At 42.3% G+C, this 22,394-nt stretch overlaps 2 protein-coding genes across 6 annotated transcripts; both read left to right on the top strand.

Moving 5' to 3' along the window:
- The first annotated feature begins 1,628 nt into the window (after positions 1-1,628).
- LOC120821760 (sodium/hydrogen exchanger 6) lies at positions 1,629-10,631 on the top strand. 4 transcript variants are annotated; one of them, XM_078105175.1, is made up of 17 exons: positions 1,657-2,056; positions 2,419-2,618; positions 2,870-2,947; positions 3,173-3,249; positions 3,355-3,467; positions 3,608-3,713; positions 3,977-4,105; positions 5,243-5,384; positions 5,642-5,747; positions 5,946-6,034; positions 6,283-6,396; positions 6,803-6,914; positions 7,432-7,585; positions 7,679-7,709; positions 7,826-7,914; positions 8,136-8,241; positions 8,352-10,631. In XM_078105175.1, exons 1-17 carry the CDS (start codon positions 1,780-1,782, stop codon positions 8,655-8,657), a joined length of 2,229 nt encoding a protein of 742 aa, XP_077961301.1. In that variant the 5' UTR covers positions 1,657-1,779; the 3' UTR covers positions 8,658-10,631. The 4 variants fall into 4 exon arrangements, with proteins under 4 accessions (XP_040036670.2, XP_040036669.2, XP_077961301.1 ...); XM_078105174.1 differs by having other exon boundaries at positions 7,823-7,914; XM_040180736.2 differs by lacking the exon at positions 3,977-4,105 and having other exon boundaries at positions 1,629-2,056.
- A 158-nt stretch (positions 10,632-10,789) lies between these two features.
- Positions 10,790-20,327, top strand: LOC120821802 (four and a half LIM domains protein 1). Of its 2 annotated transcripts, none has more exons than XM_078105176.1 (6): positions 10,790-11,236; positions 17,978-18,168; positions 18,267-18,441; positions 18,695-18,864; positions 18,980-19,166; positions 19,542-20,327. In XM_078105176.1, exons 2-6 carry the CDS (start codon positions 18,013-18,015, stop codon positions 19,691-19,693), a joined length of 840 nt encoding a protein of 279 aa, XP_077961302.1. In that variant the 5' UTR covers positions 10,790-11,236; positions 17,978-18,012; the 3' UTR covers positions 19,694-20,327. The 2 variants fall into 2 exon arrangements, with proteins under 2 accessions (XP_077961302.1, XP_077961303.1); XM_078105177.1 differs by having other exon boundaries at positions 11,076-11,236; positions 17,992-18,168.
- The last annotated feature ends 2,067 nt before the right edge of the window (positions 20,328-22,394 follow it).

Here is a 22,394-nt window from a genome sequence, read left to right as displayed (position 1 = left end):
TTTTACAGAAATAGTTTAACTAAGTGTTTAGTTATGTGGTTAGAACACCAATTTTTACATAGAACATTTATGACTTAATCTCATGTATGTTTATGTATGTTTAGTTTATTACCGGTACTACAATTTGTCCAAGGTTGTCTCAGGAAACCTGCTGCTTCTAAACCAGTGATTTGTAACTCTGATACAGCCTTAGGCCACAGGAACTACTCTAAAGATTTATTATTAGGGCAAATAGTTAGCTGTCAAAAAGCATTTTCGTATTGATCAATTACATTTTAAACCATTGAGCAGCCTGATTTCTTAGCAAAGGAAGGACAAAGTAGAGAGAAAGTCAAATCCACATCATGCGTTGTATATGTTTGTAGTTGTATATTACGTTTCTTACAAAGTTGTACTGTTTTTTATTATTTGTATTTTGTTCATGACAGAATACAATCAGAATGTGCACAAATAACACGTGTTTGCCTTTCTTAACATAAGCAACAAGGAGCTAAAATACACTTTGTGCATGTTAAGGTCATGTGGTACCAGATCAGTTTCACTGTTTTTGTATGTGCTGTTCCAAGGTTGAGTTCTGTGGGTTTCGTTTCCTGTCAGAGGAAACTGCAACAGCAACATCTAAAGAGTTTTTGTAAAGAAGCTTTTCTCTACTAGTTTCTTTTTTCATTAAGGCAAAATTGAGGTATTTTTGCATGGTTTGTATGGTCAAAAGAAATACCTGAAATAAAATGTGTATATTAATGATAACATATGAAAAGGTGATTGAAAAACTTCCTGCATGATTTGTGTCATAGTGCAAATTGTACTTTTGCAGCCTAATCCTGACCATTAGAGCTGTATAACCATTTGGGTGAGAAAGTATTAAAGCAGTCGTAATCCGATATTTAAATATGAGTTGGCATGGTGCACAAGTCCTCAACAATACAAATCGCTTTTGATTTGTTTCTTCTTAAATGCTCAGAAAGCAAGAGTTGCAGTCTGAAATGTGCCCTCTGTGGCCACAAAAGCATCAACTCTCCAGAAGGAAATGAAAAAAAATACTCAAAATTGCAGACCGATACAGAGAAACTTTGCAACCCTCGTTCCATAATCACTAATGTGATTCTGTGCAAAGATTAGGTGATTAGGCCGATAAGCGAGCTTCCTTCCGTGAGTTAATTTCATTACTTTTTCCTTCATATGTAACATACATAGATGGTTGAATGATAAACTGTGGAAGCTTGTTTAAAAAATACTCTAAACACATGAAATAGATTTAAAAAAGGAATGTCATCTTCCACAAAAGTGTAAATGACAAATGTTTAATTTAAAATTGAGATGTTGGACAACAGCCTTGTATTATACACACAATAAAGTTCTTCCCAGCATTGTATGATCAACAGGTGTAACAATGACATAATGTATATATAAGTTACACAAGCTATATGTTTACTACAAATAATGTCATCAAAATCAATTTCAGCTTCTCTTTAATTGGCATTACCCTGGTAACCTTATTTATTAGATTATTTCCCTTTTGTTTTACCTTTACACTGTATTAGTTTTCTTCTTTGTGTATTTTTAATTTCTTTCTTAATTTCGTTAACCTGCAAGGAGCGAGAGGCGTCGCTGTTTTGTGTCATGACGACGAGACTTTTATTTTGAAGAACCGGACGTTACAATGTTTTGATTACTTCCCCGGAAGAAGCCGTCATTCAGCCGTTTCTCTTTGAGCTGCATTTCACCATCAACACAGAGACCGACTCAACGGCAAATGTAACCGTTTCACGCAAAGCCACAATGGGGTTTACACCGAGAGGCTTTCTCGGCGACAAACCGTCGAAGGCGCCTCCGTTGTTTCCTTTTCTCTTGACGTTCCTGCTCGTCGGGAGCCGAGGCGACAGCAACGCGATGGACAACGTCTCGACTGAGAGGCTGGCCGAGGAGAGCCACCGACAGGACAGCGCCAACCTGCTCATATTCATAACGCTCCTGACACTCACCATCCTGACCATATGGTTGTTCAAACACCGGCGATTTAGGTTCCTGCACGAAACGGGACTCGCCATGATCTACGGTGAGACCCCGTGCTCAACCTGTCAATCAACCGTTAGGTTAGCTGAGTCAGGTTAGGCTCCATGCTAACTGCCGTTGTTACCGTTCATCTCCTCAAACTATACCGGGAGGCTAATTTGAATTACACATGGGAGAAGAACGAGGAATGTACAAACAATCTGTTCGCATTTAAGAGGGTTATTATTTGTCCAATATGAACTGTCAACAAAAGTCACATCATTTACAGTTGAACGGTATTAGGATTGTGGATTCACATTGTCTTTTCTTTTTGTTCGAGTTTTGTGTTCTGCCACCTCTCTATTTAACGAATCGGTAACAACTTAATGTTTGATGCTTTCCGCTCCCTCCTCTTCTTCCCCGAAGGCGTGTTGGTGGGCGTGATCCTGCGCTTTGGTGTCCACGTGCCCCAGAACATGAGTGACGTGATCCTCGGCTGTGCTGTCAACAACAGTCCAGCCACCCTGCTGGTCAACGTCAGTGGGCGGTTTTACGAGTACACTCTGAAGGGCGAAGTCAGCCGTGGCAAAGGTCACCAAGTGCAGGACGATGAGATGCTGAGAAAGGCAAGGGGATGGACAGGTGTCTGGTGTGATGGAGGGTGCAGCTGTTAGCTTTTTGGTGTGTGCCCCTCCGGTATGAAAGTGGCACCTGACAAATAGGAGGAAATGTGTATTTTATTGCGCTGAATTTAGACTTTGGGAAATATCTATATCATCTCTGTCTATACAAATCTTGGCTTGAAAATGAGCTTTTCTAGTTACTAGTTTTATGCCCAAATGGATGCAATTGGTCGATAACTGCCTACTGTCTTTAGGTGACTTTTGACCCTGAAGTGTTTTTCAACATTTTGCTGCCTCCCATCATCTTCCACGCCGGTTACAGTCTGAAAAGGGTAAGAGAGCTTTATTATTTATTAAGAGTTCAGAATCTGAAGATACGGTTATTTTTTCATTAATAAATTGTATTTAAATGTTATGTCCGCATACATGCTTGCAAACATATTGAGATACTTTTCTCTGATCGTTGTGATAAAATGTTTACCGGTATATGGCCCGAGCCTAACTATTGGTAATAGACAGCCTCTGTTTTGATGAATCCGTGATCTTGTCCGTCCCAGAGACATTTCTTTAGAAACATCGGCTCCATTCTGGCCTATGCTTTCGTGGGCACAGTTATCTCCTGCTTCGTTATCGGGTAAGTCATTTATTCATCCCTGAACACAGACTGAAGTAGAGGAACTGATCGCACGGGCCGGAGGGACCAGTGTCTTGACCTGTACGCATTCTTCTTTGCTCCTAGGCTGATCATGTATGGCTTTGTGTCCTTCATGAAAGCTGTGGGCCAGCTCGGGGGTGATTTTTTCTTTACCGACTGCCTCTTCTTTGGGGCCATCGTCTCAGCAACAGACCCAGGTAGGCGGTGCCGTGTTAGCTTCTGGCGGATGGATCGCCCTTCTGCCTTTCTACCTGAGGCCTTTCTCACGCTCCCGTCCGGTTGTACAGTTATTGTGTGTCTTATTCTCTTAAGTCAATTGTTCTGCTCTGTGCCTCAGTGACGGTGCTGGCTATCTTCAATGAGCTAAAAGTAGATGTGGACCTGTATGCTTTACTCTTTGGCGAGAGTGTCCTCAATGATGCTGTGGCCATCGTGCTCTCTTCGTAAGCAATGATTAATTACACACTGCATGTATACACACACAGCACACACAACACACCCATTTCACCAAAGCAACGGTAGTTTCACTTTAAAAGATATTTTGACATTTCAAAGGTATCTGCACTGTTGTAAGCGTGATTTGTGTTGTACATTGTGCATATGACTGGACACTTCATCATACTAACATGCGTCCCTGTCATTTCACTGCTTGCCTTCCTTCACCTGTCCGTGTCATTCAACCGCCTACCTGAACGTATGTATGCAGTGTTCTCCTCCGCTTGGAGAAGCAGGGTAGACGCGGGGCCGGAGCTGTGAGCTCCCCAGGTGACGGTGGCCCGGTCTGGCCACAGGGGGAGGAGGGATGGCTGGCAGAAAACCAGACATTCGCTCCCCGGTGGGTGGGTGGTTTTGTTTGAGTGCTTGCACTGCCTGCAGAGTTACAGGGTTAGAACCTGATCATCGGAACCCAGTTCCTGTGATGGATCTTTTTGTAGCTTGGATGTAGACTTGACCCACCAATTGGGATGGTTGTTACCCTTTCATATCCACTCTCTGGATGATTTAAAGTTTTTCTCTATGTTCTATAGAGTGTCCCATGCTGGTGAATATTACTGCTGCTCTATTATGTTGTTGGTCTTGATTTCATTTGGTAACCCGTCTTCATTGGTAGCACCTGTGCCTTTAATGCATTAGAGACACTGCTATATAATCTGCTTATAGCACTGCATAAATAGAGTAATAAGCCTCAGGCATATTTATAATGCTTGCAACAATAATCTTTTTTTTAGAGCTTTTTGTAATGACATAAGTATCATGATACTTCATAATTGCTGGTTTCTAAACGACAATGTTTTAGAGATCAGGGTTTTTTATAATTCTTATTGTATTACTACATTGGTATCTTTTTATAATACATTGTAATCGCATTGGTAGAATGGACTATAATGTAATTATAAGTTAGAATAAGTTGTAATTGTTTGCTTGAAGTTATGTAGAAGTCTGTTGTTCTTGAATAGATTTAATGATTCATTTTTTCACTTGAGACAAACCATGAACACTTGGATTGACTTCCAATCAATTCCCAATCTATTATGAGAGTGTATTGTAGATTTAAAATCCAACAATAACTTTTGTTGGATATCAATGGGATATTGGAATGGTCATGCAAGATCCAAGATCCAGTTGGAATTAAGCATGCGACATCCTAATTCCCTCCCTTTTTGTGACTGTAAAACCCAACTCCAGTCTATGTTTTTCAAGTCTGTTGTTACCTTTTTCGTGGGGAAAGCAAACATCTCCAAAATGTATACAAAAATCAGATAAAACGTTAGGCTGGTGATATCTGCCATTATTGGATTTGGGTTGTTGCAGTTCCTTTGATTTGATGCTTGACTTTGAAATATCTGTTTCTTTATTAGCATGTTATTACCATGTCACCAGATCCCCTTTCTGGATCCTTAGTAAGTGCCTATTTCCCTTTTACCATGTGCATGTTTTTTATTTGCTTGTACTCTGTCTATCTGCCCCTCAGCTCCATCGTGGCGTACCAGCCTGCAGGAGACAACAGCCACAGCTTTGAGGCCATGGCCATGTTGAAATCTTTCGGCATCTTCCTTGGCGTCTTTAGTGGCTCCTTTGCTCTTGGGGTGGCGACCGGATTCATGACAGCTCTCATATCCTGATACATACTGCATAATGTCTTTTTATACATAATGTATTTTTATACACATTGGTTTGCATAGGCAGATAGAACAACATGAGAGGTTTTATATCAGACGTTGTCCTACTCATTTAAGTTGCTGCTGTTTAATCATTATATGGGCATATTATTTGCGTCCAAGCCAGAGAAGCTGTTGGAAATCTCCATTTCTACACTGCAGGTCGACTGTGTCTGCGCTGCCTCTTGTTCAGCTCCTTGACTTTTCATCACGTGACCAAGTTCACTAAGCTGAGGGACTTTCCCTTGCTGGAGACGGCTCTCTTCTTCCTCATGTCCTGGAGCACCTTCCTGTTGGCCGAGGCCTGCGGGTTCACAGGTAAACCCGTGTGCAGGGCACACATGTCACGTCATTCAAGTGTGAATTTGGGGAATTTCTTTTGGCTTGTAAAGAAGCCTGTGAGGGCATCTCTCCATAACCTTTGATGCTCTTCGATACACTATTTGAAGCCCTCTGGTGAGGTATTGTTTTGAGTGATACTGAGTGCCGTCTGTGTGTGTGTTTGTTTCCACTCAGGCGTAGTGGCTGTGCTGTTCTGTGGGATCACTCAGGCTCACTACACCTTCAACAACCTCTCCCCTGACTCTCAGGACAGAACTAAACAGGTGTACAATCACATATCTTTATTCAAGTTTACTCAATTTGTTTACCTCAATGCTGGTTCCTTCTTTATTATTGGCCATTCATTGAGGGGGATGTGAGAATACTACCTCAGCGTGTAAAATATTTTGGCACTAATCCAATCCAACTCAGTCAACTCACGAGTAAAAGTTTACAAGACATTTTCAGAGCTTTTCTCTTCCAGTCATCCAGCAGTTTGTCTGCAATAATTGTTTGTCTCCCCCCCCACCAGTTGTTTGAGCTCTTGAACTTCTTGGCAGAGAACTTCATCTTCTCCTACATGGGTCTGACTCTCTTCTCCTTCCAATCACACGTCTTCAACCCGTTGTTCATCTTCGGAGCCTTTGTATCTTTTACTCTGATTGGTGTTGAGGCTTCGCGGGTCCACGTATGATTCGTTATCTGGCGGTGACGGTCGTTGCACATAAGCAACGCGTAAATGTAGAAAATGTTTTAATGAAGCCATAATTCTTGATGTTCAATATCAGTCCCAGAATGATGTTTTATATATTTTTTTATCTTTACTAGACTGTTATAAGCTGGACTTGTCTGCATTAGTTATGGATAAGAGTTATGCTTGATGTATTTCGATGAAGGTTTCAGCGATTGAAAGAGAATAACAGCAACATTTAAATGACTTGATTAGTCGACACATTTTGAAACCACCATCTCCCCACACTTATGTTCCATCCCAGCTCGCCCCCAGTTGTGTTTCTTTGCAGTGTGTTGCGTCCTTGACCTTCCCCGTGCAGCTGGCGGTGTTTCTGGGCAGGGCTGCAAACATCTACCCTTTGTCCTTCCTGCTCAACCTGGGCCGCAAGAACAAAATTGGATCCAAATTTCAGCACGTCATGATGTTTGCAGGTACAGAGCTGTGATAATAAAATCTCTGTTTCATAAGGAATGAGTTTCTCAGAATTAGACCAAAATAATGAAGTATTTATATTTTTTCCATTAAATCAAAAAATCGGAAAGGATGAATAAACTCTTTTGTTAAAAAATATGAATTGGCCTAGATATTGTGTGTCTTCTACACTAACACTCCTTCTTAAATTGTTATGGATAGCTGCCCCTGGCTCAGCTGATATTTACAGTTGAAACCAGCGCCCCCACCTTTTTGTGCACATAATTGTTTCTATACCACGAGAGAAACAACACCCGCATCAACGTACTGTGTGGGTTAATCTTACTTCTTCTCGGGAAATAATTACCAAAGGACAGGAACATTAAGTCTAATTATATGTTGGTACTTTTCTTCCCCTCAACGATGAATAATATAAATGCCCTCTGCCTCGCTCAACGTCTCTGACACGCTGCCTTTTCAGCAAAACACACTCACAGTTTCTCAACCTTGCACTGTTTGGTTACCCGTCCCCTCCAGGACTGCGTGGGGCGATGACCTTTGCTCTTTCAATCAGAGACACGGCGACTTACGCCCGCCAGATGATGTTTTCTACTACCCTCCTAATTGTCTTCTTCACCGTCTGGATCTGCGGAGGAGGCACCACGCCCATGCTGTCCTTCATGAGCATACCGTAAGGCTGCGCATTTGAGCTTCTGTGCGCTTCACCCCATCCACCGAACATTCAATCAAAAGTTTATGTCAAAGTCACTGTGTTCTTTTTCAGGGTGGGTGTGGACTCTGATCAGGACAGCCCTGTAAGTAATTGGAGTGAACAGAAGAACAAAAATCTTTATTTTTGAAGTTGATATTGCTAAATATAAGTGGAAATGTTTGAATAGTAATAAAAAAAGCTACATATTTTGCTTAGCAGAATTCCGCGGTGTTGGATGGATCCCAGCGGAGGGACACCAAACATGAGAGCGCCTGGCCCTTCAGGATCTGGTATAACTTTGACCACAAGTATCCTTTGAGTCATGGATTGCCTATTTAAGGTTCTCCCTCCAGAAGTGCGGTTGCCCTATTCGGCCTCGGACACCAGAGGGGGCTCTTTCCAAACTGTAAGAAATATATACCAGTAAGAGGGGGTTCACAGATGAGGCACTGATGATGGTTCAATTATTTAATTGCAAGTAAGGGTCGTAAAAACTGTTAATAATCCTTGACAAAAGTTTGTTCTCCAGCTACCTGAAGCCCCTTCTGACCCACAGCGGCCCTCCTCTCACTGCTACCCTGCCCACCTGTTGTGGACCGCTGGCACGATGCCTCACCAGCCCACAGGCCTATGAGGTCTGAACACACAGCACCATGTAGTACAGTTAAAGTGGCACTTCTACACATTTTTTGTGATTCATGTATTCATGTGTATATATATATATGTATATAAAAATCATTTCCAGAACGAAGGCCGGCTCTTCGACGACGACTCTGACTCCATCCTGAACGACGCCACTGTGAGCTCCATGTACGCCGACGTCACCGTCAGCACAGACGCATCCGGCCGCACCGTCAACCGCTCCTCCGGCACCAGGGGCCCGTCTGATGACTGTGTGGATCACGACCTCGCCTTGGCGGAACACGAGGTGGCTATCAGGGGCACGCGCCTGGTCCTGCCCGTGGACGACCCGGTGGAGCCCCCGACCACTGTCACCCTGCCCTCCCCTCCCTCCCCGCCCGGCTCCGAGCCTCGCAGGCAGAGACTGTGAAAAGGTTTGGATTTGTTATTATAAAAAAAGTGCACCTCGAGTCTGAAGGTTACTGGAAAGTTGCATATTTGGGGAGCTAAAAGAAATGGGGCTGTTGTACTTGCTCCTACGTTTGTTCTACTGTGGTGAGATACCAGTGCTGTTATCCATCCTCTATAACTCCCCAGTTCCCTTTTCTTTGGGTAAAGTTGCTCCACACAACAGGACTTGTAGTGTCTGGTTTACGAGTATTTGTAAGAGTAACTACGTTCTCATTTTACACACTTCGCCAGAACTTTGCACTTGTTCAACTTATTACCAATTTAGTGGTTTCAAAGAATATTTACACTACAGCCTCAACACTAATGTTTCTGCATCCATCCACCGGCTGATAAGTCCCTCAAAAAGTTGACATGTGGGGAAGGCTCCAAAGGAGGATCTGGGGATCGTGATTAGCCATGGTGGGAATATTAAATGTTGATAGGAAACAAAAGTGCTTTGAAATTGTAAGAAGATACCGTTTGGTCAAACTGCTTCAGTATAGGATCGTCTCCACTAACTTAAATTAGAGCGCTGCCTTCCACTTTTCTTCTGGGTCAGTCTTTACCACTTATTCATTTATTTATCTAACAACAAATTATTTGTTTATTTATTATTAATTTATTGTTGTGGGACTTGATTATTAATTATTATATGATTATCTTGCCCTCTTTAAAAATAGGGCTGCTCTATGGGGAAAGGCTGTCTTGCACCTTTTTCCTATAAAAAGCACTACAACTCTTCCAACACGAGGTACGTGGTCCGGTAGGGAAGTCGACAGGGAGGTGGATAGTCCTCCGCGGACAGTATTCTAACATGCGTGTGCATGTTAAAATATCTCCCAACCCTTCTGTAGCAGATCCTTCTACTTTTTTAGATACAGGAGCTTTTCTGTGTTTGTATTTTATATGGTGGTGTGTCGCTGATGTCAGAAGGAAATTGTCCATTAATGTCTATTAATGTGTTTATTGGGGCTAACGTCTGTTTTTCAGTTTTTGTCTGATTTCATTTTATTTCAACATAAAAAAAGAAAATTAACTTCTGTTTTTTATCATCAAAAATGACTGAGGGCTGGCTCAACTGTTTTGAATTAAAGTGCCTATTCAGAAATTACTTAATGTAGATTTGTACATATTTTGATTTGCTAATGTGTAGTAAGATTATCTTTCCTGGTTTTTATATGACACAAGAACCTTTTGATGTTAAATATTGTGCTCCCAGTATAATTATAATAATACTAATTATATAGCGGAAATCACAAGAGTGCACACTGAAGCCTGAGACGTTGTTCTTTTATTAATGGCAAATACGTATCGCTAATTTATTGGATAGTAAACGCCCTTTACAATGAAGCTGTTGGGGGATGCATTTGAATGCAACAAGAAGCCTCCTATGCTAAGGTCGAGGGAAACACAAGAGAACACCGCAGACTTTTCCCAAATGCATTCTTAGCCCTTTTTGTTCCTTGATTGGCAACCAAGACCATCTATTCTGTTCCCACTTCAGCGATAGATATTTTGAACTGAGGCATCTCCCAAGTTAACCCTTGTTTGTGCTGTTTACTTCTGGGTAGAGATGAGTACTTGTTCAAATGTGGTTTTAACTGTGTCAAGCTCTATATCAATACCCTGTTTGATGAATCTTATTCTTAATAACCGGTTTGAGATTTCTTTAATCTTTTATTTACATTATTTATTTCAGTAAGGTACCATTTCCTTTGCTGTTAAAACACAGTTTATGTGGGACATTTGAAGAAATTGTAATCTGTCAATGAAAAATCTGAAAATGTTGTCTGTAGAAATGGTTAATGGCAGTTGCATTTGTGAAACGTACACCTGCAAAGTCTAAAATGTGAACTCTGATTTAAAAGATCTAGTCTAGTGAAGAATGAGTGTCTCAGTCTGACATCTGTAAATGTACTACCTGAAGGTAATATAAAGAAACCTCCCAAACCTACTTTCTTTTCTTGTTGATAGTGTGGCGACCCTGTTCAGCAGCGTGTGTCCTGTGCGGAGTCACGTCGTTCTCCTCGCGCTGACCAATCAGGGGGAGTAGCGGTGCATGTTAGACAGGGGGCGGCCAGTGATTGGGGGAGACGAAGGGAGGCGGGTGTTCCCGTATTTTGGGGGGGCAAGTCAAGGTAGCTAGAAGAGTTCCGTGTTGTTGTTGTTGTTGTTGTTGTCTGAGTAATGAGAGTGTGCCGACAGCGTGGGGGTGTTAGTTAACTGCTGTTAACATAACACGGACATTATTACACACTACCTAAAAAAAATGAGGCTTCTGTCCTTTTTAGCGTCTTCTTGCGATTTCTCTCAACCCCCCCCCCCCCCTACACGTTGCATTTTATTTTGATGACTCCGGCAAATACTCTTAATTTGAAGGTACAGCATCCTGTCTTCCGCTCTCCGTTGTCCTGCGTCTAGCTTGACGCAGCCGCAGACGGCAGCTACTCATCCGCGTGAGGGTCGCCGGGTTAAAGCAGACACCCGCTGCCTCCACACGGGTCCGAGCGCACCGCGCCTCCACGCCGCAGCCCCCCGGTCCCACACGCCCCGAACCCGGTAAGCTGACCCAGTAGCAGCGCGTCTGCTGGAACCTGTTCTTCTAGTTTGCGCTCGAGCGTGTAGGTGATGCGAGATGTTGCCAGCTCGCGAGGCGCTTTTCCACTATGTTGTTTTTAAATATTGTTAGTATGTGACCGTTGTAAAGTTATTTGTTTTTCATATTTGGATCACACATACGGTGTAACACTAATGCATGTAACAGTAGTCTCACATGTAACTGTTTTCACCTCTCATACATTTTATGATTTCGTGCATATTTCAATTACAGCATTTTGATGTCCAGAGAAAAAACGAGAACTTAAAGTCTGTCCGGGGCGTTGGCTGTCTGTCTGTCTCTGTAAAAGTGTGTGTGTGTGTGTGTGTGTGTGTGTGTGTGTGTGTGTGTGTGTGTGTGTGTGTGTGTGTGTGTGTGTGTGTGTGTGTGTGAGAAAGCTATACGGTTACATGCTGACTTGTGGAAGCCTGGGCTGCTCCTGAAATCTGTTTCCAGTTAGGAAGTCTCCTTTTTACACTCAATATGATGGAACTGCTGAGGCCAAAAAGAATGCATCACAGAGGCCAATTCAAATTCCTGTAGATTACTGCTATTTTTCATTGTCGTTTGTGCGTGTGTGTGCGCACACAATGCATTTGGCTTTATGGTTGGCTCGACCAGATACCATAACTCGACGAAGTGGTTGTAAGTAAATTCAGAATGCACATGTAAAACTTTTTCTCTTTCTCACACAACGAGTAACCATTCTGATGTCAAAAAGATCAAAATTAAACCCGAATGGATTGAGTAAAAAAAAAACCCAGGTATTTAGTTAGTTGAATGACCTCAAAAAAATAAATTCAAAGGGGAAGGCAGATGTTGCAACTGATCCCAGTTGTTTGGGAATCGGCTTCTAAATGTTGGTGATTTTAACCGCCATGTGGAAGTATTTCAGTCATTTGCGACAGCATGCACCAAGATCCATGTGTGTGACTGACCTTTTGCAGCCTGACACACACACACACACACACACACACCAGAAAGCCATTGGGAGTTTTTAATATGATTCAAAGCTGATGGTGGCATGTTTAAGAAATTACCATGAGCTCAGTCCCATAAAATACTTCACAGGCTCATAAAACTTGCAATTCGTCTGACTGTGTGTCATGGTAACTCCCTGTTGTGTTTCTCCTGCAGAGAGGGTTGAGTGTAAATGGCGTTCAGACGCTATACACTTCCTTTCATTAATCCCCAATGGTGAACGCCATAACTTTAATCGAGGCGTGTTAATGGACTTCAGGCGTTTTAGTGCTACAGCAACCTGAAGGTTGAATATGTTTTCACTGGGTAACTTGGCAGGGTGATATATTTTACCTGCGGCAATTGAGGCCTGTTGCGATGCGTTTGGTCCTTTTTGATTTGGCAAAAAGATTTTGTGTTATTTTGTGGAAGGCGCTAAAAAGAGCAATCAAAGGATGTATGAGAAAATGGGCGGCGGCTGCCTGAAAAATAAAATGTTACGTGTTAAGATATTTAAAAAATGATTGTGTTGAGGGATAACAAAAGGTTGATAACACTGTTATATCTGCCCAATACACATGATGCTATGCATTCACACAAAAGCTAAGCGTGGCTTTGTAAAAAAGGCAACAGAAATTATATATATACCTTTTTGCCATGTTTCGCACGTACCAAAAAAGGACCGATATATATATATATATATTATATATAAAATTCATTTTCATTTGTACGAATATGTAAAAGTGTAAAATCTGTAGTTGGAGCTGTGACTTCCTGGAGTGATGTCACCACCCAGTTCTTGCCAGGTAACCAGCGGCGACCGGTAAAACCACAACTTTTATGGTTTGGTTTTGAAGAGATGAAGCAAACAAGATGTAACATGTTCGTGAGCTGGGGAGCTGGTACTGTAGGAAAATGTTGTTCCCTTTCATCAGGTGTTACAAGTTTGTATGCTATGCTAAGCTAACAGGCCGCTGACTGGCTTTGTATCTGCCTCTCGGCCAGTATCCATCTCGTCATCGGGCATGTTTCCCGTCAGCTAACTCGTCTTTAATCTAAAAAATAGTAACAGATGGGCGAACATTTTAAAGTTGGGGAGAAACGAACGCAGATGTTTCCTCACTTTAGGTATGAAATTAATCATGAATGTTATGATGTTCAGTCACCAGATCTCAATCTAAACAAACATCCGTGGAAGGTTTCTGGATCTTCGTATTAGACGCCACTTTCCGCCAACCTTCATAGAGACGCCCAAGGAGGGTCTCCGACCTCGCTGCTGCCGACGGGTCCTGTTTGTTCAGCTGCTCTGTTTCTCAAAGACATCTCAGCTACTGAATCAAAGCAGGAACTTAGTTCTGAATGCAGAAACAGGAAGTGCTTGACGGGTGAAGAGCGATTTGAAGAACAGCAAACAGGCGGCTTCTGGTGAAAAAAAAGAAAACCCCTCCCGTCCTCAGGTTGCAGGGGGACGTGGTGCGTCTGTCCTCCCCGCTCTCACCGACTCCGCTCTCTTGTACCCGGCTGACGTCTGGAATGTGCCTCACGCAGGGCCAAAGAAAACAGTTGGCTCTCTTTGTCGGCTGATGGGGAGTGAAAATGTTTATCTGAGCGCGCCGCTCAGTTTTCATATGCTGGTGTTGTGTGTTTATCTTTGAGGCGGCGCGGCGACGCCGCGTGGCGTCGGTGGGCCACAATGGGGGAGGCAGTGGTAAAGTAAAAAAAGAATAATATAATGCGTAAATGGCATTGATTTAACCAATGGAGTAAATAAGCATCACGTTTGTTCTACAAGTAGTTTTTCATGAATCTTGGGTTTGTGAATTCAGTGTCTTAAGTGTTTTTTGACCATTGGATTGGCAAGCAAACGCCTGACTTTTAATAGAACAAATGTTTATTACATTGAGAAAATTATGGAAACCGTCACTGGTAATAAAAGTAATTGTTGGTTATGGCCCCAATTTATTTTTTAGTTGGCGTGCTTTTTGGAACATATTAAAAAAGTCGAAAAAAGCATTGACTGTTCACTGCTAATATTTTGGTTCTGTTCAAGAAGACGCCCTAAAAGCAACAGGATTTGTTCACAAAATCACTTACAGACTATCATTAAGTCACAACCACAAACCACTACACTCAAACAATATGAAGGTCAAATATTTTCCAACAATCACAGCGTGACATTTAAACAATGAGCCCAGTGTGGTTTTATTTATTCCTAATTTAGAATCTACATTGCAGTTTATTGGATGAAATGTAGATGAGACTTTTTAAGGCATTATAAGCTCAGATGTGGATACATTGAAATCAATATATATTTACATTTATATATAAAGCATAAGTCCCATTTTCTACCAGGTCACCCCGTAGGACAAGTTAGCAGAGTGTGTGTGTGTGTGTGACTGGATTGTGCCAACTTCACCGTTCTGTAGGAGACTTCCTGTTTCTCAGTTTTCCACTACATTCTTTGGCGATAAGATCATGCCGACACACACAGATGTTTTTTACAAGCAGACACAATACAGAGCATTTCATGTCAGTGGGTCTGCTCATGTCTGTCCTTAAGCCTTGTGCGAGAGTTTTCTGCCGCCATCATGGCATGATGTCACCTCTGTGCGTTTAAAAAAAAAAAAGTATTTCAGCTTTATTTTATATGGACATCACAGCGGCATTAGAGTGGTGACATACAATCATGCACAATGGCCAGATGCACTGTGTTTAGGGTTCGTAGCGAGACGCTAATTTATAACTCTGCATGACTCAATACCGACGCGCGCGCGCGCACACACACACACACACACACACACATTGAGGAACACAATGAGGAAATGTCTATTCATGAATGAACAATTGCATGTTATACTCTGGTGTTATACAGAACCGGTCTTGTCCTTAAACCATATTCAGTAGATGCCTCAGATCAACCCTTAACTGAAGATAAGCCAAGCATTAACCATATAAATAAATGTTTAACCAGGATGGAGGGTTTTGAGTCCCCGAGTTGTTACTCTACAAACAGATCTACGTCCCCCGATGTGATTCATGACTGCGTGACGCGGCTTGATTTCCCATTCAACGGTTTCCATGGTAATCAAACAGAACGTTTTGTTTGGGCTGCTTGGATACAAGAGAATGACGTCTACGTTCATTCGTGCCATGAGACAGCGAGAACATTTACTGCAGGACCTGCGGCGACACGGTCATCTGATGTCATCAGAACCTGAGTCATTCCCCTCCGGACCTCTGTGGGCACTTCCTGTCAGCCATTGTTTGCCTCCCATCAGATAACCGTGATGTCGGTAGTCTTATTGTTGCAGCCTTTCAGACCCACACAGTACGTCACAGCTGTGGCTCACTCACACAGTGTTTGCCAGCGCAGTTTGGGGGAAGAGTAGGAAGGTGAGGGAGATATAAAGCTGAATTCACTCCTATTAGTTCAAGGAGAGGCGGGAAGTGAAGATAACAGGTAAATATATATGACCTGGGCTTCACCTCTCCCAGTCAACAAATAAACCGGCCGCTGGCTTTCTATTAATAAGTAATAAAGTAACAGCTCACATAATGGAAGATGTATGTCCTCTCTCCATGACGACTGTGTCGGACTGTTGCTTTATTGTCCGCTCAGGAGGCAAGAGCACAAAGGAGTTATTTAATCAACCCTTTTTACCAGGAGCCCCTTTTGAACTCAGCCGCATAGCTCAGTCAATCGGACTCTGAGTAACTAAATCCTGCTACAGTGAAGAGAAAAAAAGAAAACCTCTGTTGCGCAAAATAGTTCAAAATAACATTTATATTGTTCATCGAAACTTCAATTTATCCAGCACTTTAATTAATATTCATATAGCTGGAAAACTAACGTGGACCGGATTGGTGTTGTTTTAAATTCAACTGATGTTTTCATCTGGGTTTATTGCTAAACCAATTTCCAGTATTTCATTTTTTATTGAATCTACAGCAGAAAGAGACGTTGGATACTGCGGGGAAAACGGTATCAGTTCATCAGTTGTTTTTGGGACAAATATGAAGGTCTTAACTCTCAGTTACCCTCCATCATAATCTTTACCCCGTTATTATCGTAAAACAAACATACTTTTGACCCAAGACCTTGACTTAACAAATGATAGTTTTTAAAATAAGACGTTTTGGTGGTGAGATTTTAAAAGATCATGTCGCACGACTTTATCCAAGTGTGAGTGACGGCAACCGCCACGATTCCACCAAAGGCCTCAGAGCGGGTCTCCCCATCGACAAGCCCATTTCTGTCATCCACCGTCTGGAAAGGAAGGATCGCGCCTGTGTGACTTCCTGCTGAGCGCTTCAGTAAAAGCACAACAAAAGTCTGCATTCGAGTGTGTTGACGTCGGCCCTGAACCAGAACCCAAACGTCCTCGTGAATCAGCGCTGACACGCGCTGCAGTTAGTGGCTCTGTTGGTCCATAAGGGAGTGGCCCACGAAAAGTGTGTGTGTGTGTGTGTGTGTGTGTGTATAACGTACCACATCTCACCAAAGTAGTCACACCAGGCATTCCTCATGCACACACACACACTGTGCATCAGTTGAGCAGAATTCCTCGCGCTCAGCCAGCGTGAACTTGATGTTGGAGATGATGGAGCGAACGGACTTCAGTGTGTGATTGTTGCAGTCGTGCTGTGTGTGATTTAACATCAGAAACCTGCACCCTGTAATCACAGCTCCTTCGTGATCGTTGTGGTGATTTGGGTTCTATGTTTAGTAAGGTCATGAATGTGGTGTTTTATTGTAGGCGTGGAGATTTTGGGAGTACATTGTGTGAGAAATCCGTTAGTGAAGGACGCCGTACTGTAGTTACAATTTAATAGTCAGGTGCAACAGTTTTTTAACTTTTTGTATTTTGAGCAACTGATTAATGTAGATTCACAACAACACAACAATTTTTACGAGGTTTGATGACGATAAAACACAAAGTATAATGTGTGTGTGTGTGTGTGTGTGTGTGTGTGTGTGTGTGTGTGTTGTGTCATTAATTTCACTGCCGGAAGTCCGTTAGAGGTTTTTATCCCAAATACCATCAGATTGAGTCATGAACGTGTAGCAGGTTAGCTTTATGTGGCTCTAAGTAGTTTTTCACTGTAAAACACCTGGAACTAATGACTTTTTTTAAATGAAATATACAAACCATATTTATTTGAATGAGTTTGTATTTGATTTCAACTCATTATTCTTTTTAAATATGCAGAAACATTATCACTCATAATAATTAGTGTAATATAATTAGAGATACAGGACCTGTTACCAAACTTGCAGACAACAAACCTTTAGCAAGTTAATTTAATAACTCTGTGAATGTAAACTGTCAAAACCTGAAATAAGATGTTAAATGACTTTGTCCGATTACAGGATTCAAACAAGATTTCTTTGTTGTCCTAGTTTGAATCAGCGAGTATGAGCGAGGAGGATCATATTACATCTGAACGCCACACACACACAAACACACACACGTCACCTGGTTTCTCTACTTTTACACAAAACAAATCTTTAGTTGGCACAGGTCATTGTGTCCAAATGGAGGATGAAAGGCATCTGAATACAACGGTATTTGTATCAAATATCAAGCGTTTGTTCAATTGAGAGCTTCCCCTCGGTCTCGCTGAGCAGGTGAACAGCACCTCTGTGTGGTGGCTTCAGGAAGCCTTCTTTAACCTTTTACACTGTGTTTGAAAAACAACCATGTTAAAAAAAAAAAAAGCCATTATCTTTTCATTTGTCACAGCCGCGAGTCTCCAGCCCCCCCCCTCCGGAGCGACGATGGCCGAGAGCCCGCACTGCTTCTACTGCCGAGAGGACCTCGGGGGGAAGAGGTTCGTCCGCAACGAAGGCCGGCCGGTGTGCGTCCGCTGCCACACCAAGTTCTGCGCCAACTCCTGCGCCGAGTGCCGTCGGCCGATCCCCGTGGAATCCAAGGTGCGTTCAACAGCTTTCAATTAACGCATTGCTCGTCACGTTTGTCCAGAGGGACCGCTTTTCATTTCCCCTCTCGTCACACATCCGTCCTCCCTCAGGAGCTCAGTCATAAGGGCCGGTTCTGGCACGAGGAGTGTTTCCGCTGCGCAAAGTGTTACAAGCCTCTGGCCAAGGAGCCCTTCAGCACCAAAGACGACCGTATCATGTGTGGGAAGTGCTGCTCCAGAGAGGACGCGCCGCGCTGCCACGGCTGCTACAAAGCCATACCGGCTGGTAAGACCAGACGATGTGCAAACCTTCAGTTTAAGGCGCTGAGCTGGAGGAGCTTTGAGGGACTTCATTTTAAGGATGTAGGAGTTGTCGGTTAGAGCAAATCTAGCTTTTAAAAGAACCTACAAATTCATCAAAAGATCACAGTGCATGCATGTGAGTAATTGGCCCGATTAATGTAGTTCTTGCATCAAGCCACAGCAAAAAAAAAAGCAGATTGGACTGCTTGCATGAACTCTTCTTTCGTGCTCTGCAGGTACAGAGAGTGTGGAATACAAAGGGAACTCGTGGCACGACGAATGCTTCACCTGTTTCGGCTGTAAGCGACCGATCGGATCGCTGAGTTTCCTGTCCAAAGGGAGTGACGTCTACTGCAACCCCTGCTATGACAAGAAGTTCGCCAAACTCTGCGTCTGCTGCAAAAAGGTAATTCTTCTCTGACGGGAAAAAGACCTTCATCATTGCAGCTAAAAGCAGGATGAACAACAACAACCAGAATCACTATTCATAGGTTTAGCTGCTCCCTGTCATCCGTCTCCAGGCTATAACATCTGGAGGAGTGAACTACCAGGACCAGCCGTGGCACGGACACTGTTTTGTGTGCAGTTCCTGTTCGAAACCTCTGGCAGGCTCCAGTTTCACCAAACACGAGGACCAGGTCTTCTGTGTCGACTGCTACAAGAGCTCCGTGGCGAAGAAGTGCAGCGGCTGCCAAAACCCCATCACAGGTCAATTTAAGATTCATCCGAAGAATCAAGAGGGAAAAGTCCAGCAGCTTTTATCTGCAGATGTGGATGTCAGTTATTGTTTAAAAAATGTTTAAAAAAAACATCCACACACTCCAGGCTTCGGGTAATCTTCCTTTTATCGTGAATTTGTGAGGGGAAACGTGTCACAGTTCCTATGGATTTTTGTTGGTTTGCACCAAAGCATGAAACGATGTGAGACATTCAAACCTCAAAGTACATTCGGGGAGGTTTATGCCAACTTGAAAGCGTCATAAACAAACATGTCGCCATTAAATGCCCAGTGGCGTGCGCTTTAAATAGTAACTTGAGTGGAAGTGGTTGGAATAAGTGCATCCTTTTCTCTTGTGTCCTCAGGTTTTGGTAAAGGAGTGAACGTGGTGAAATATGAAGGCAGCTCCTGGCATGAATACTGCTTCAACTGTAAGAAGTGCTCCCTCAGTCTGTCCAACAAGCGTTTCGTAGCCAATGGAAAAGAAATCCTCTGCTCCGACTGTGGCAACAAGTAGAGCGGGAGAGAGTCGCTCATTTCTTAACAAGGGTTTATACCGTCTCTTGTTTTCTTTATCTTTGCAATAAGGTCACAGTCTTCATTTCAATATTCTCTTAATTCCTAAAAGGACGTTTTGGGAGACAAAATGATAAAAATTATAAAAATACTGTCCAAGATGTTATTTGAGTCATTTGTTTTTGTCCGAACACTTAAACATTCACGCCGCAGTGACGGTACGACGAGCTTCGTCTTCTAAAGCTAAAATAGTATGTTGCTACGTGTAACTTTGTTTTGGAGGCTTGTGACATAAAAACATAAAACATAATACACATATATAAAAAAAGTGAATGCTAATGTTAGCATACGGCAAAAGTATCATCTCTGAAAATAATGGCTTATTTAATGGCTTTAATAGCTACTTGCTTTTTTATTTTTGAAGGGGGAAACTTTGATGTGACCGAAAACAATGTTTCTTTTGTAATTGCTCAGTCATTTCTAAGGGATTGCTATGCTTCTTTTATGTTTTGAGCAAATAAACCTTTTTTGCACCTTTTTAATACGTTCTCCAAGAAAGAAAAGGACATTTGTCCATGTGATTGGAATATATTAAATATAGTCCCTGGTCTAAAATAAAGCTCATACAAAAGTGAGTATTGCATTTGTTGTTTTTATTTGAAAAGTGTTTTTGAAGGTCCATTTTCACATGCAAGACGTTGCTAAATATTTGTCAGATTATTTGGCAGCATGGCTGCCTATATATTAGAGAGGAGACTGGACCATTTATATGAACCTTAAATATGCATTATATATTGTGCATTTCCCTGTAAAGAGGAACAACAAATATGGTTTCACTACAAATCACAATAATGACGCCACACTCACCATCATCACATACCGAATCATTAAGGCAGATCACGCGCACTGGGGGAGGACAGGGTCCCTTATGGACAGACTTTTGGTTAAGCATGAACAGGTTGAAATAAATGGTGGCACAGAACAGTCGAGCATCAGCTTGCGTCTCCTAGCGGAAGTCGAGTTACCTGCTCGCGAACAAACTGACAGGTGTTACGGTTTTTATAGGGTTCCCTGTTTAACCGTCACAGCAGTCAGTTACGCTTTTACAGGGTCGACTGACGTTTCACCAAAGCAATGGCAGAGAAAAAGGGCCACGAGATAAACCGTGACTCTGCACCGTGACGTTTGTTTCAGATTATTTAAGCCACGAGGACCCAATGGATTTGTCACAAAGCCTAATATAAAAATGTAACGTCAGGCAGTTCTGTGAAAACAAACACTAACGCTTGTTTACGCGTTCTTATTATATATAATATAAATTTGAGTTTATCAGGCTGGGTTTGATCTCCCTTGTTGCATCAGTGTTTATAGATTGGCTGAGCTGAAAGTTGTACTTATTGAGTCTTCCCTCAGTAACTAAAAGGTCAAATAGCTCCATTGTAATAATGGTGCCTAAACCAGATATATGAATAAAAAAGACCAACCAAAGTCCTGTCATCACTACAGTATGTCTGAAATTATTCTGTGTTAGGTACTTTGAGAATGCAGACAGACTTAAAAAACATTTTGACCTAAATCAGGTTTTATACGCAAATATTTGTAGCATAAAAAGTAGCCCTGTGCTCTGTTGGATGTTCTACTTCCCCACATATACAGGATGTGATCTTTAACTGCATTATTGTGCAGCTCATAAATGCTTTGATGGTCATATTCTTTGCAGTCCAACATTATTTAGCCACCAGAACGTTTATCTTCTGCCTACGGTTTCCTCTCTGAGCAGGTCCTCCACCGCCAGGAAGCAGCTGCTGTCTGGGTAGGTGTTAATTAATTAAATTACAAAAGATACAACTGAAGTAATTGTTTTTGGTAGTATGACCACGGACCAGGACCAGGCTTTGAATTTCCAGGGTGTGACAGTGACGGAGTTAGCGAGACCAAGGGTTTCCAAAACTACAACATTTATTTAAGATGCATTGACACACCGTTAAAAGACGGGATGGCACATCACACCAAATGCATTAAAACCATAAAAAGAAAGAAAAAGTACAAGGGTGAAACCTGCAGAAAATATGCCTCACTTTGTAAGCTGCAGTGAGACCTACCGAAGCCCGGGAATCTGGAGGGGGGGAGAAAACCACTGGGGTGTGGCTTAAATAGTGGGGGACCCTAATTGATAATCAGGAAGTAAGGGGATTGAAAGTCAGCGCTGAGGACTTGTGTCTCAACCAGATTTGGAAAAACTTGTCCATGCATTGATCCTCAGTAACGGTGCGTTTACGTGTCTCTGTAAAAAAGGGACGCGTCTCCTTTCTGCTCCCAGAGTCAAAACTAAATAGGGAGAAGCAGCGTTCAGTTTTTCTGCTCCAGATATCTGGAACAAAGTCGCAGAAAGTTGCAGGTCTGCTGAGTCCTTCAGTTCTCAATTCTTTTCTGTTCGCTGCTGCCTTTAATTGACCATTTCTGCATTTCTGAACTTTTTTACTCTTAAACTGCAACGCAAATTTCATTCCATTTTTAGTTCTTCAACATTGTCTTTTTAAAAAAAATCTTTTAAATGACTGTTCTTAACTGTAAATCTCCTTGCTTTATGTTTCGTGGTTTTTTAATGATTTTATGTGAAGCACTTTCAATTCTCTTGTTGTTGAAATGTGCTTTACAAATAAAAGCTTTGCCTTAAATCCCAATTACAAACTGCACACATT

Source organism: Gasterosteus aculeatus, chromosome 7, assembly GCF_964276395.1.
Source record: "Gasterosteus aculeatus chromosome 7, fGasAcu3.hap1.1, whole genome shotgun sequence".
In the NCBI taxonomy this organism is placed as follows: domain Eukaryota; kingdom Metazoa; phylum Chordata; class Actinopteri; order Perciformes; family Gasterosteidae; genus Gasterosteus; species Gasterosteus aculeatus.
This window is presented reverse-complemented; position numbering and strand designations above follow the sequence as displayed.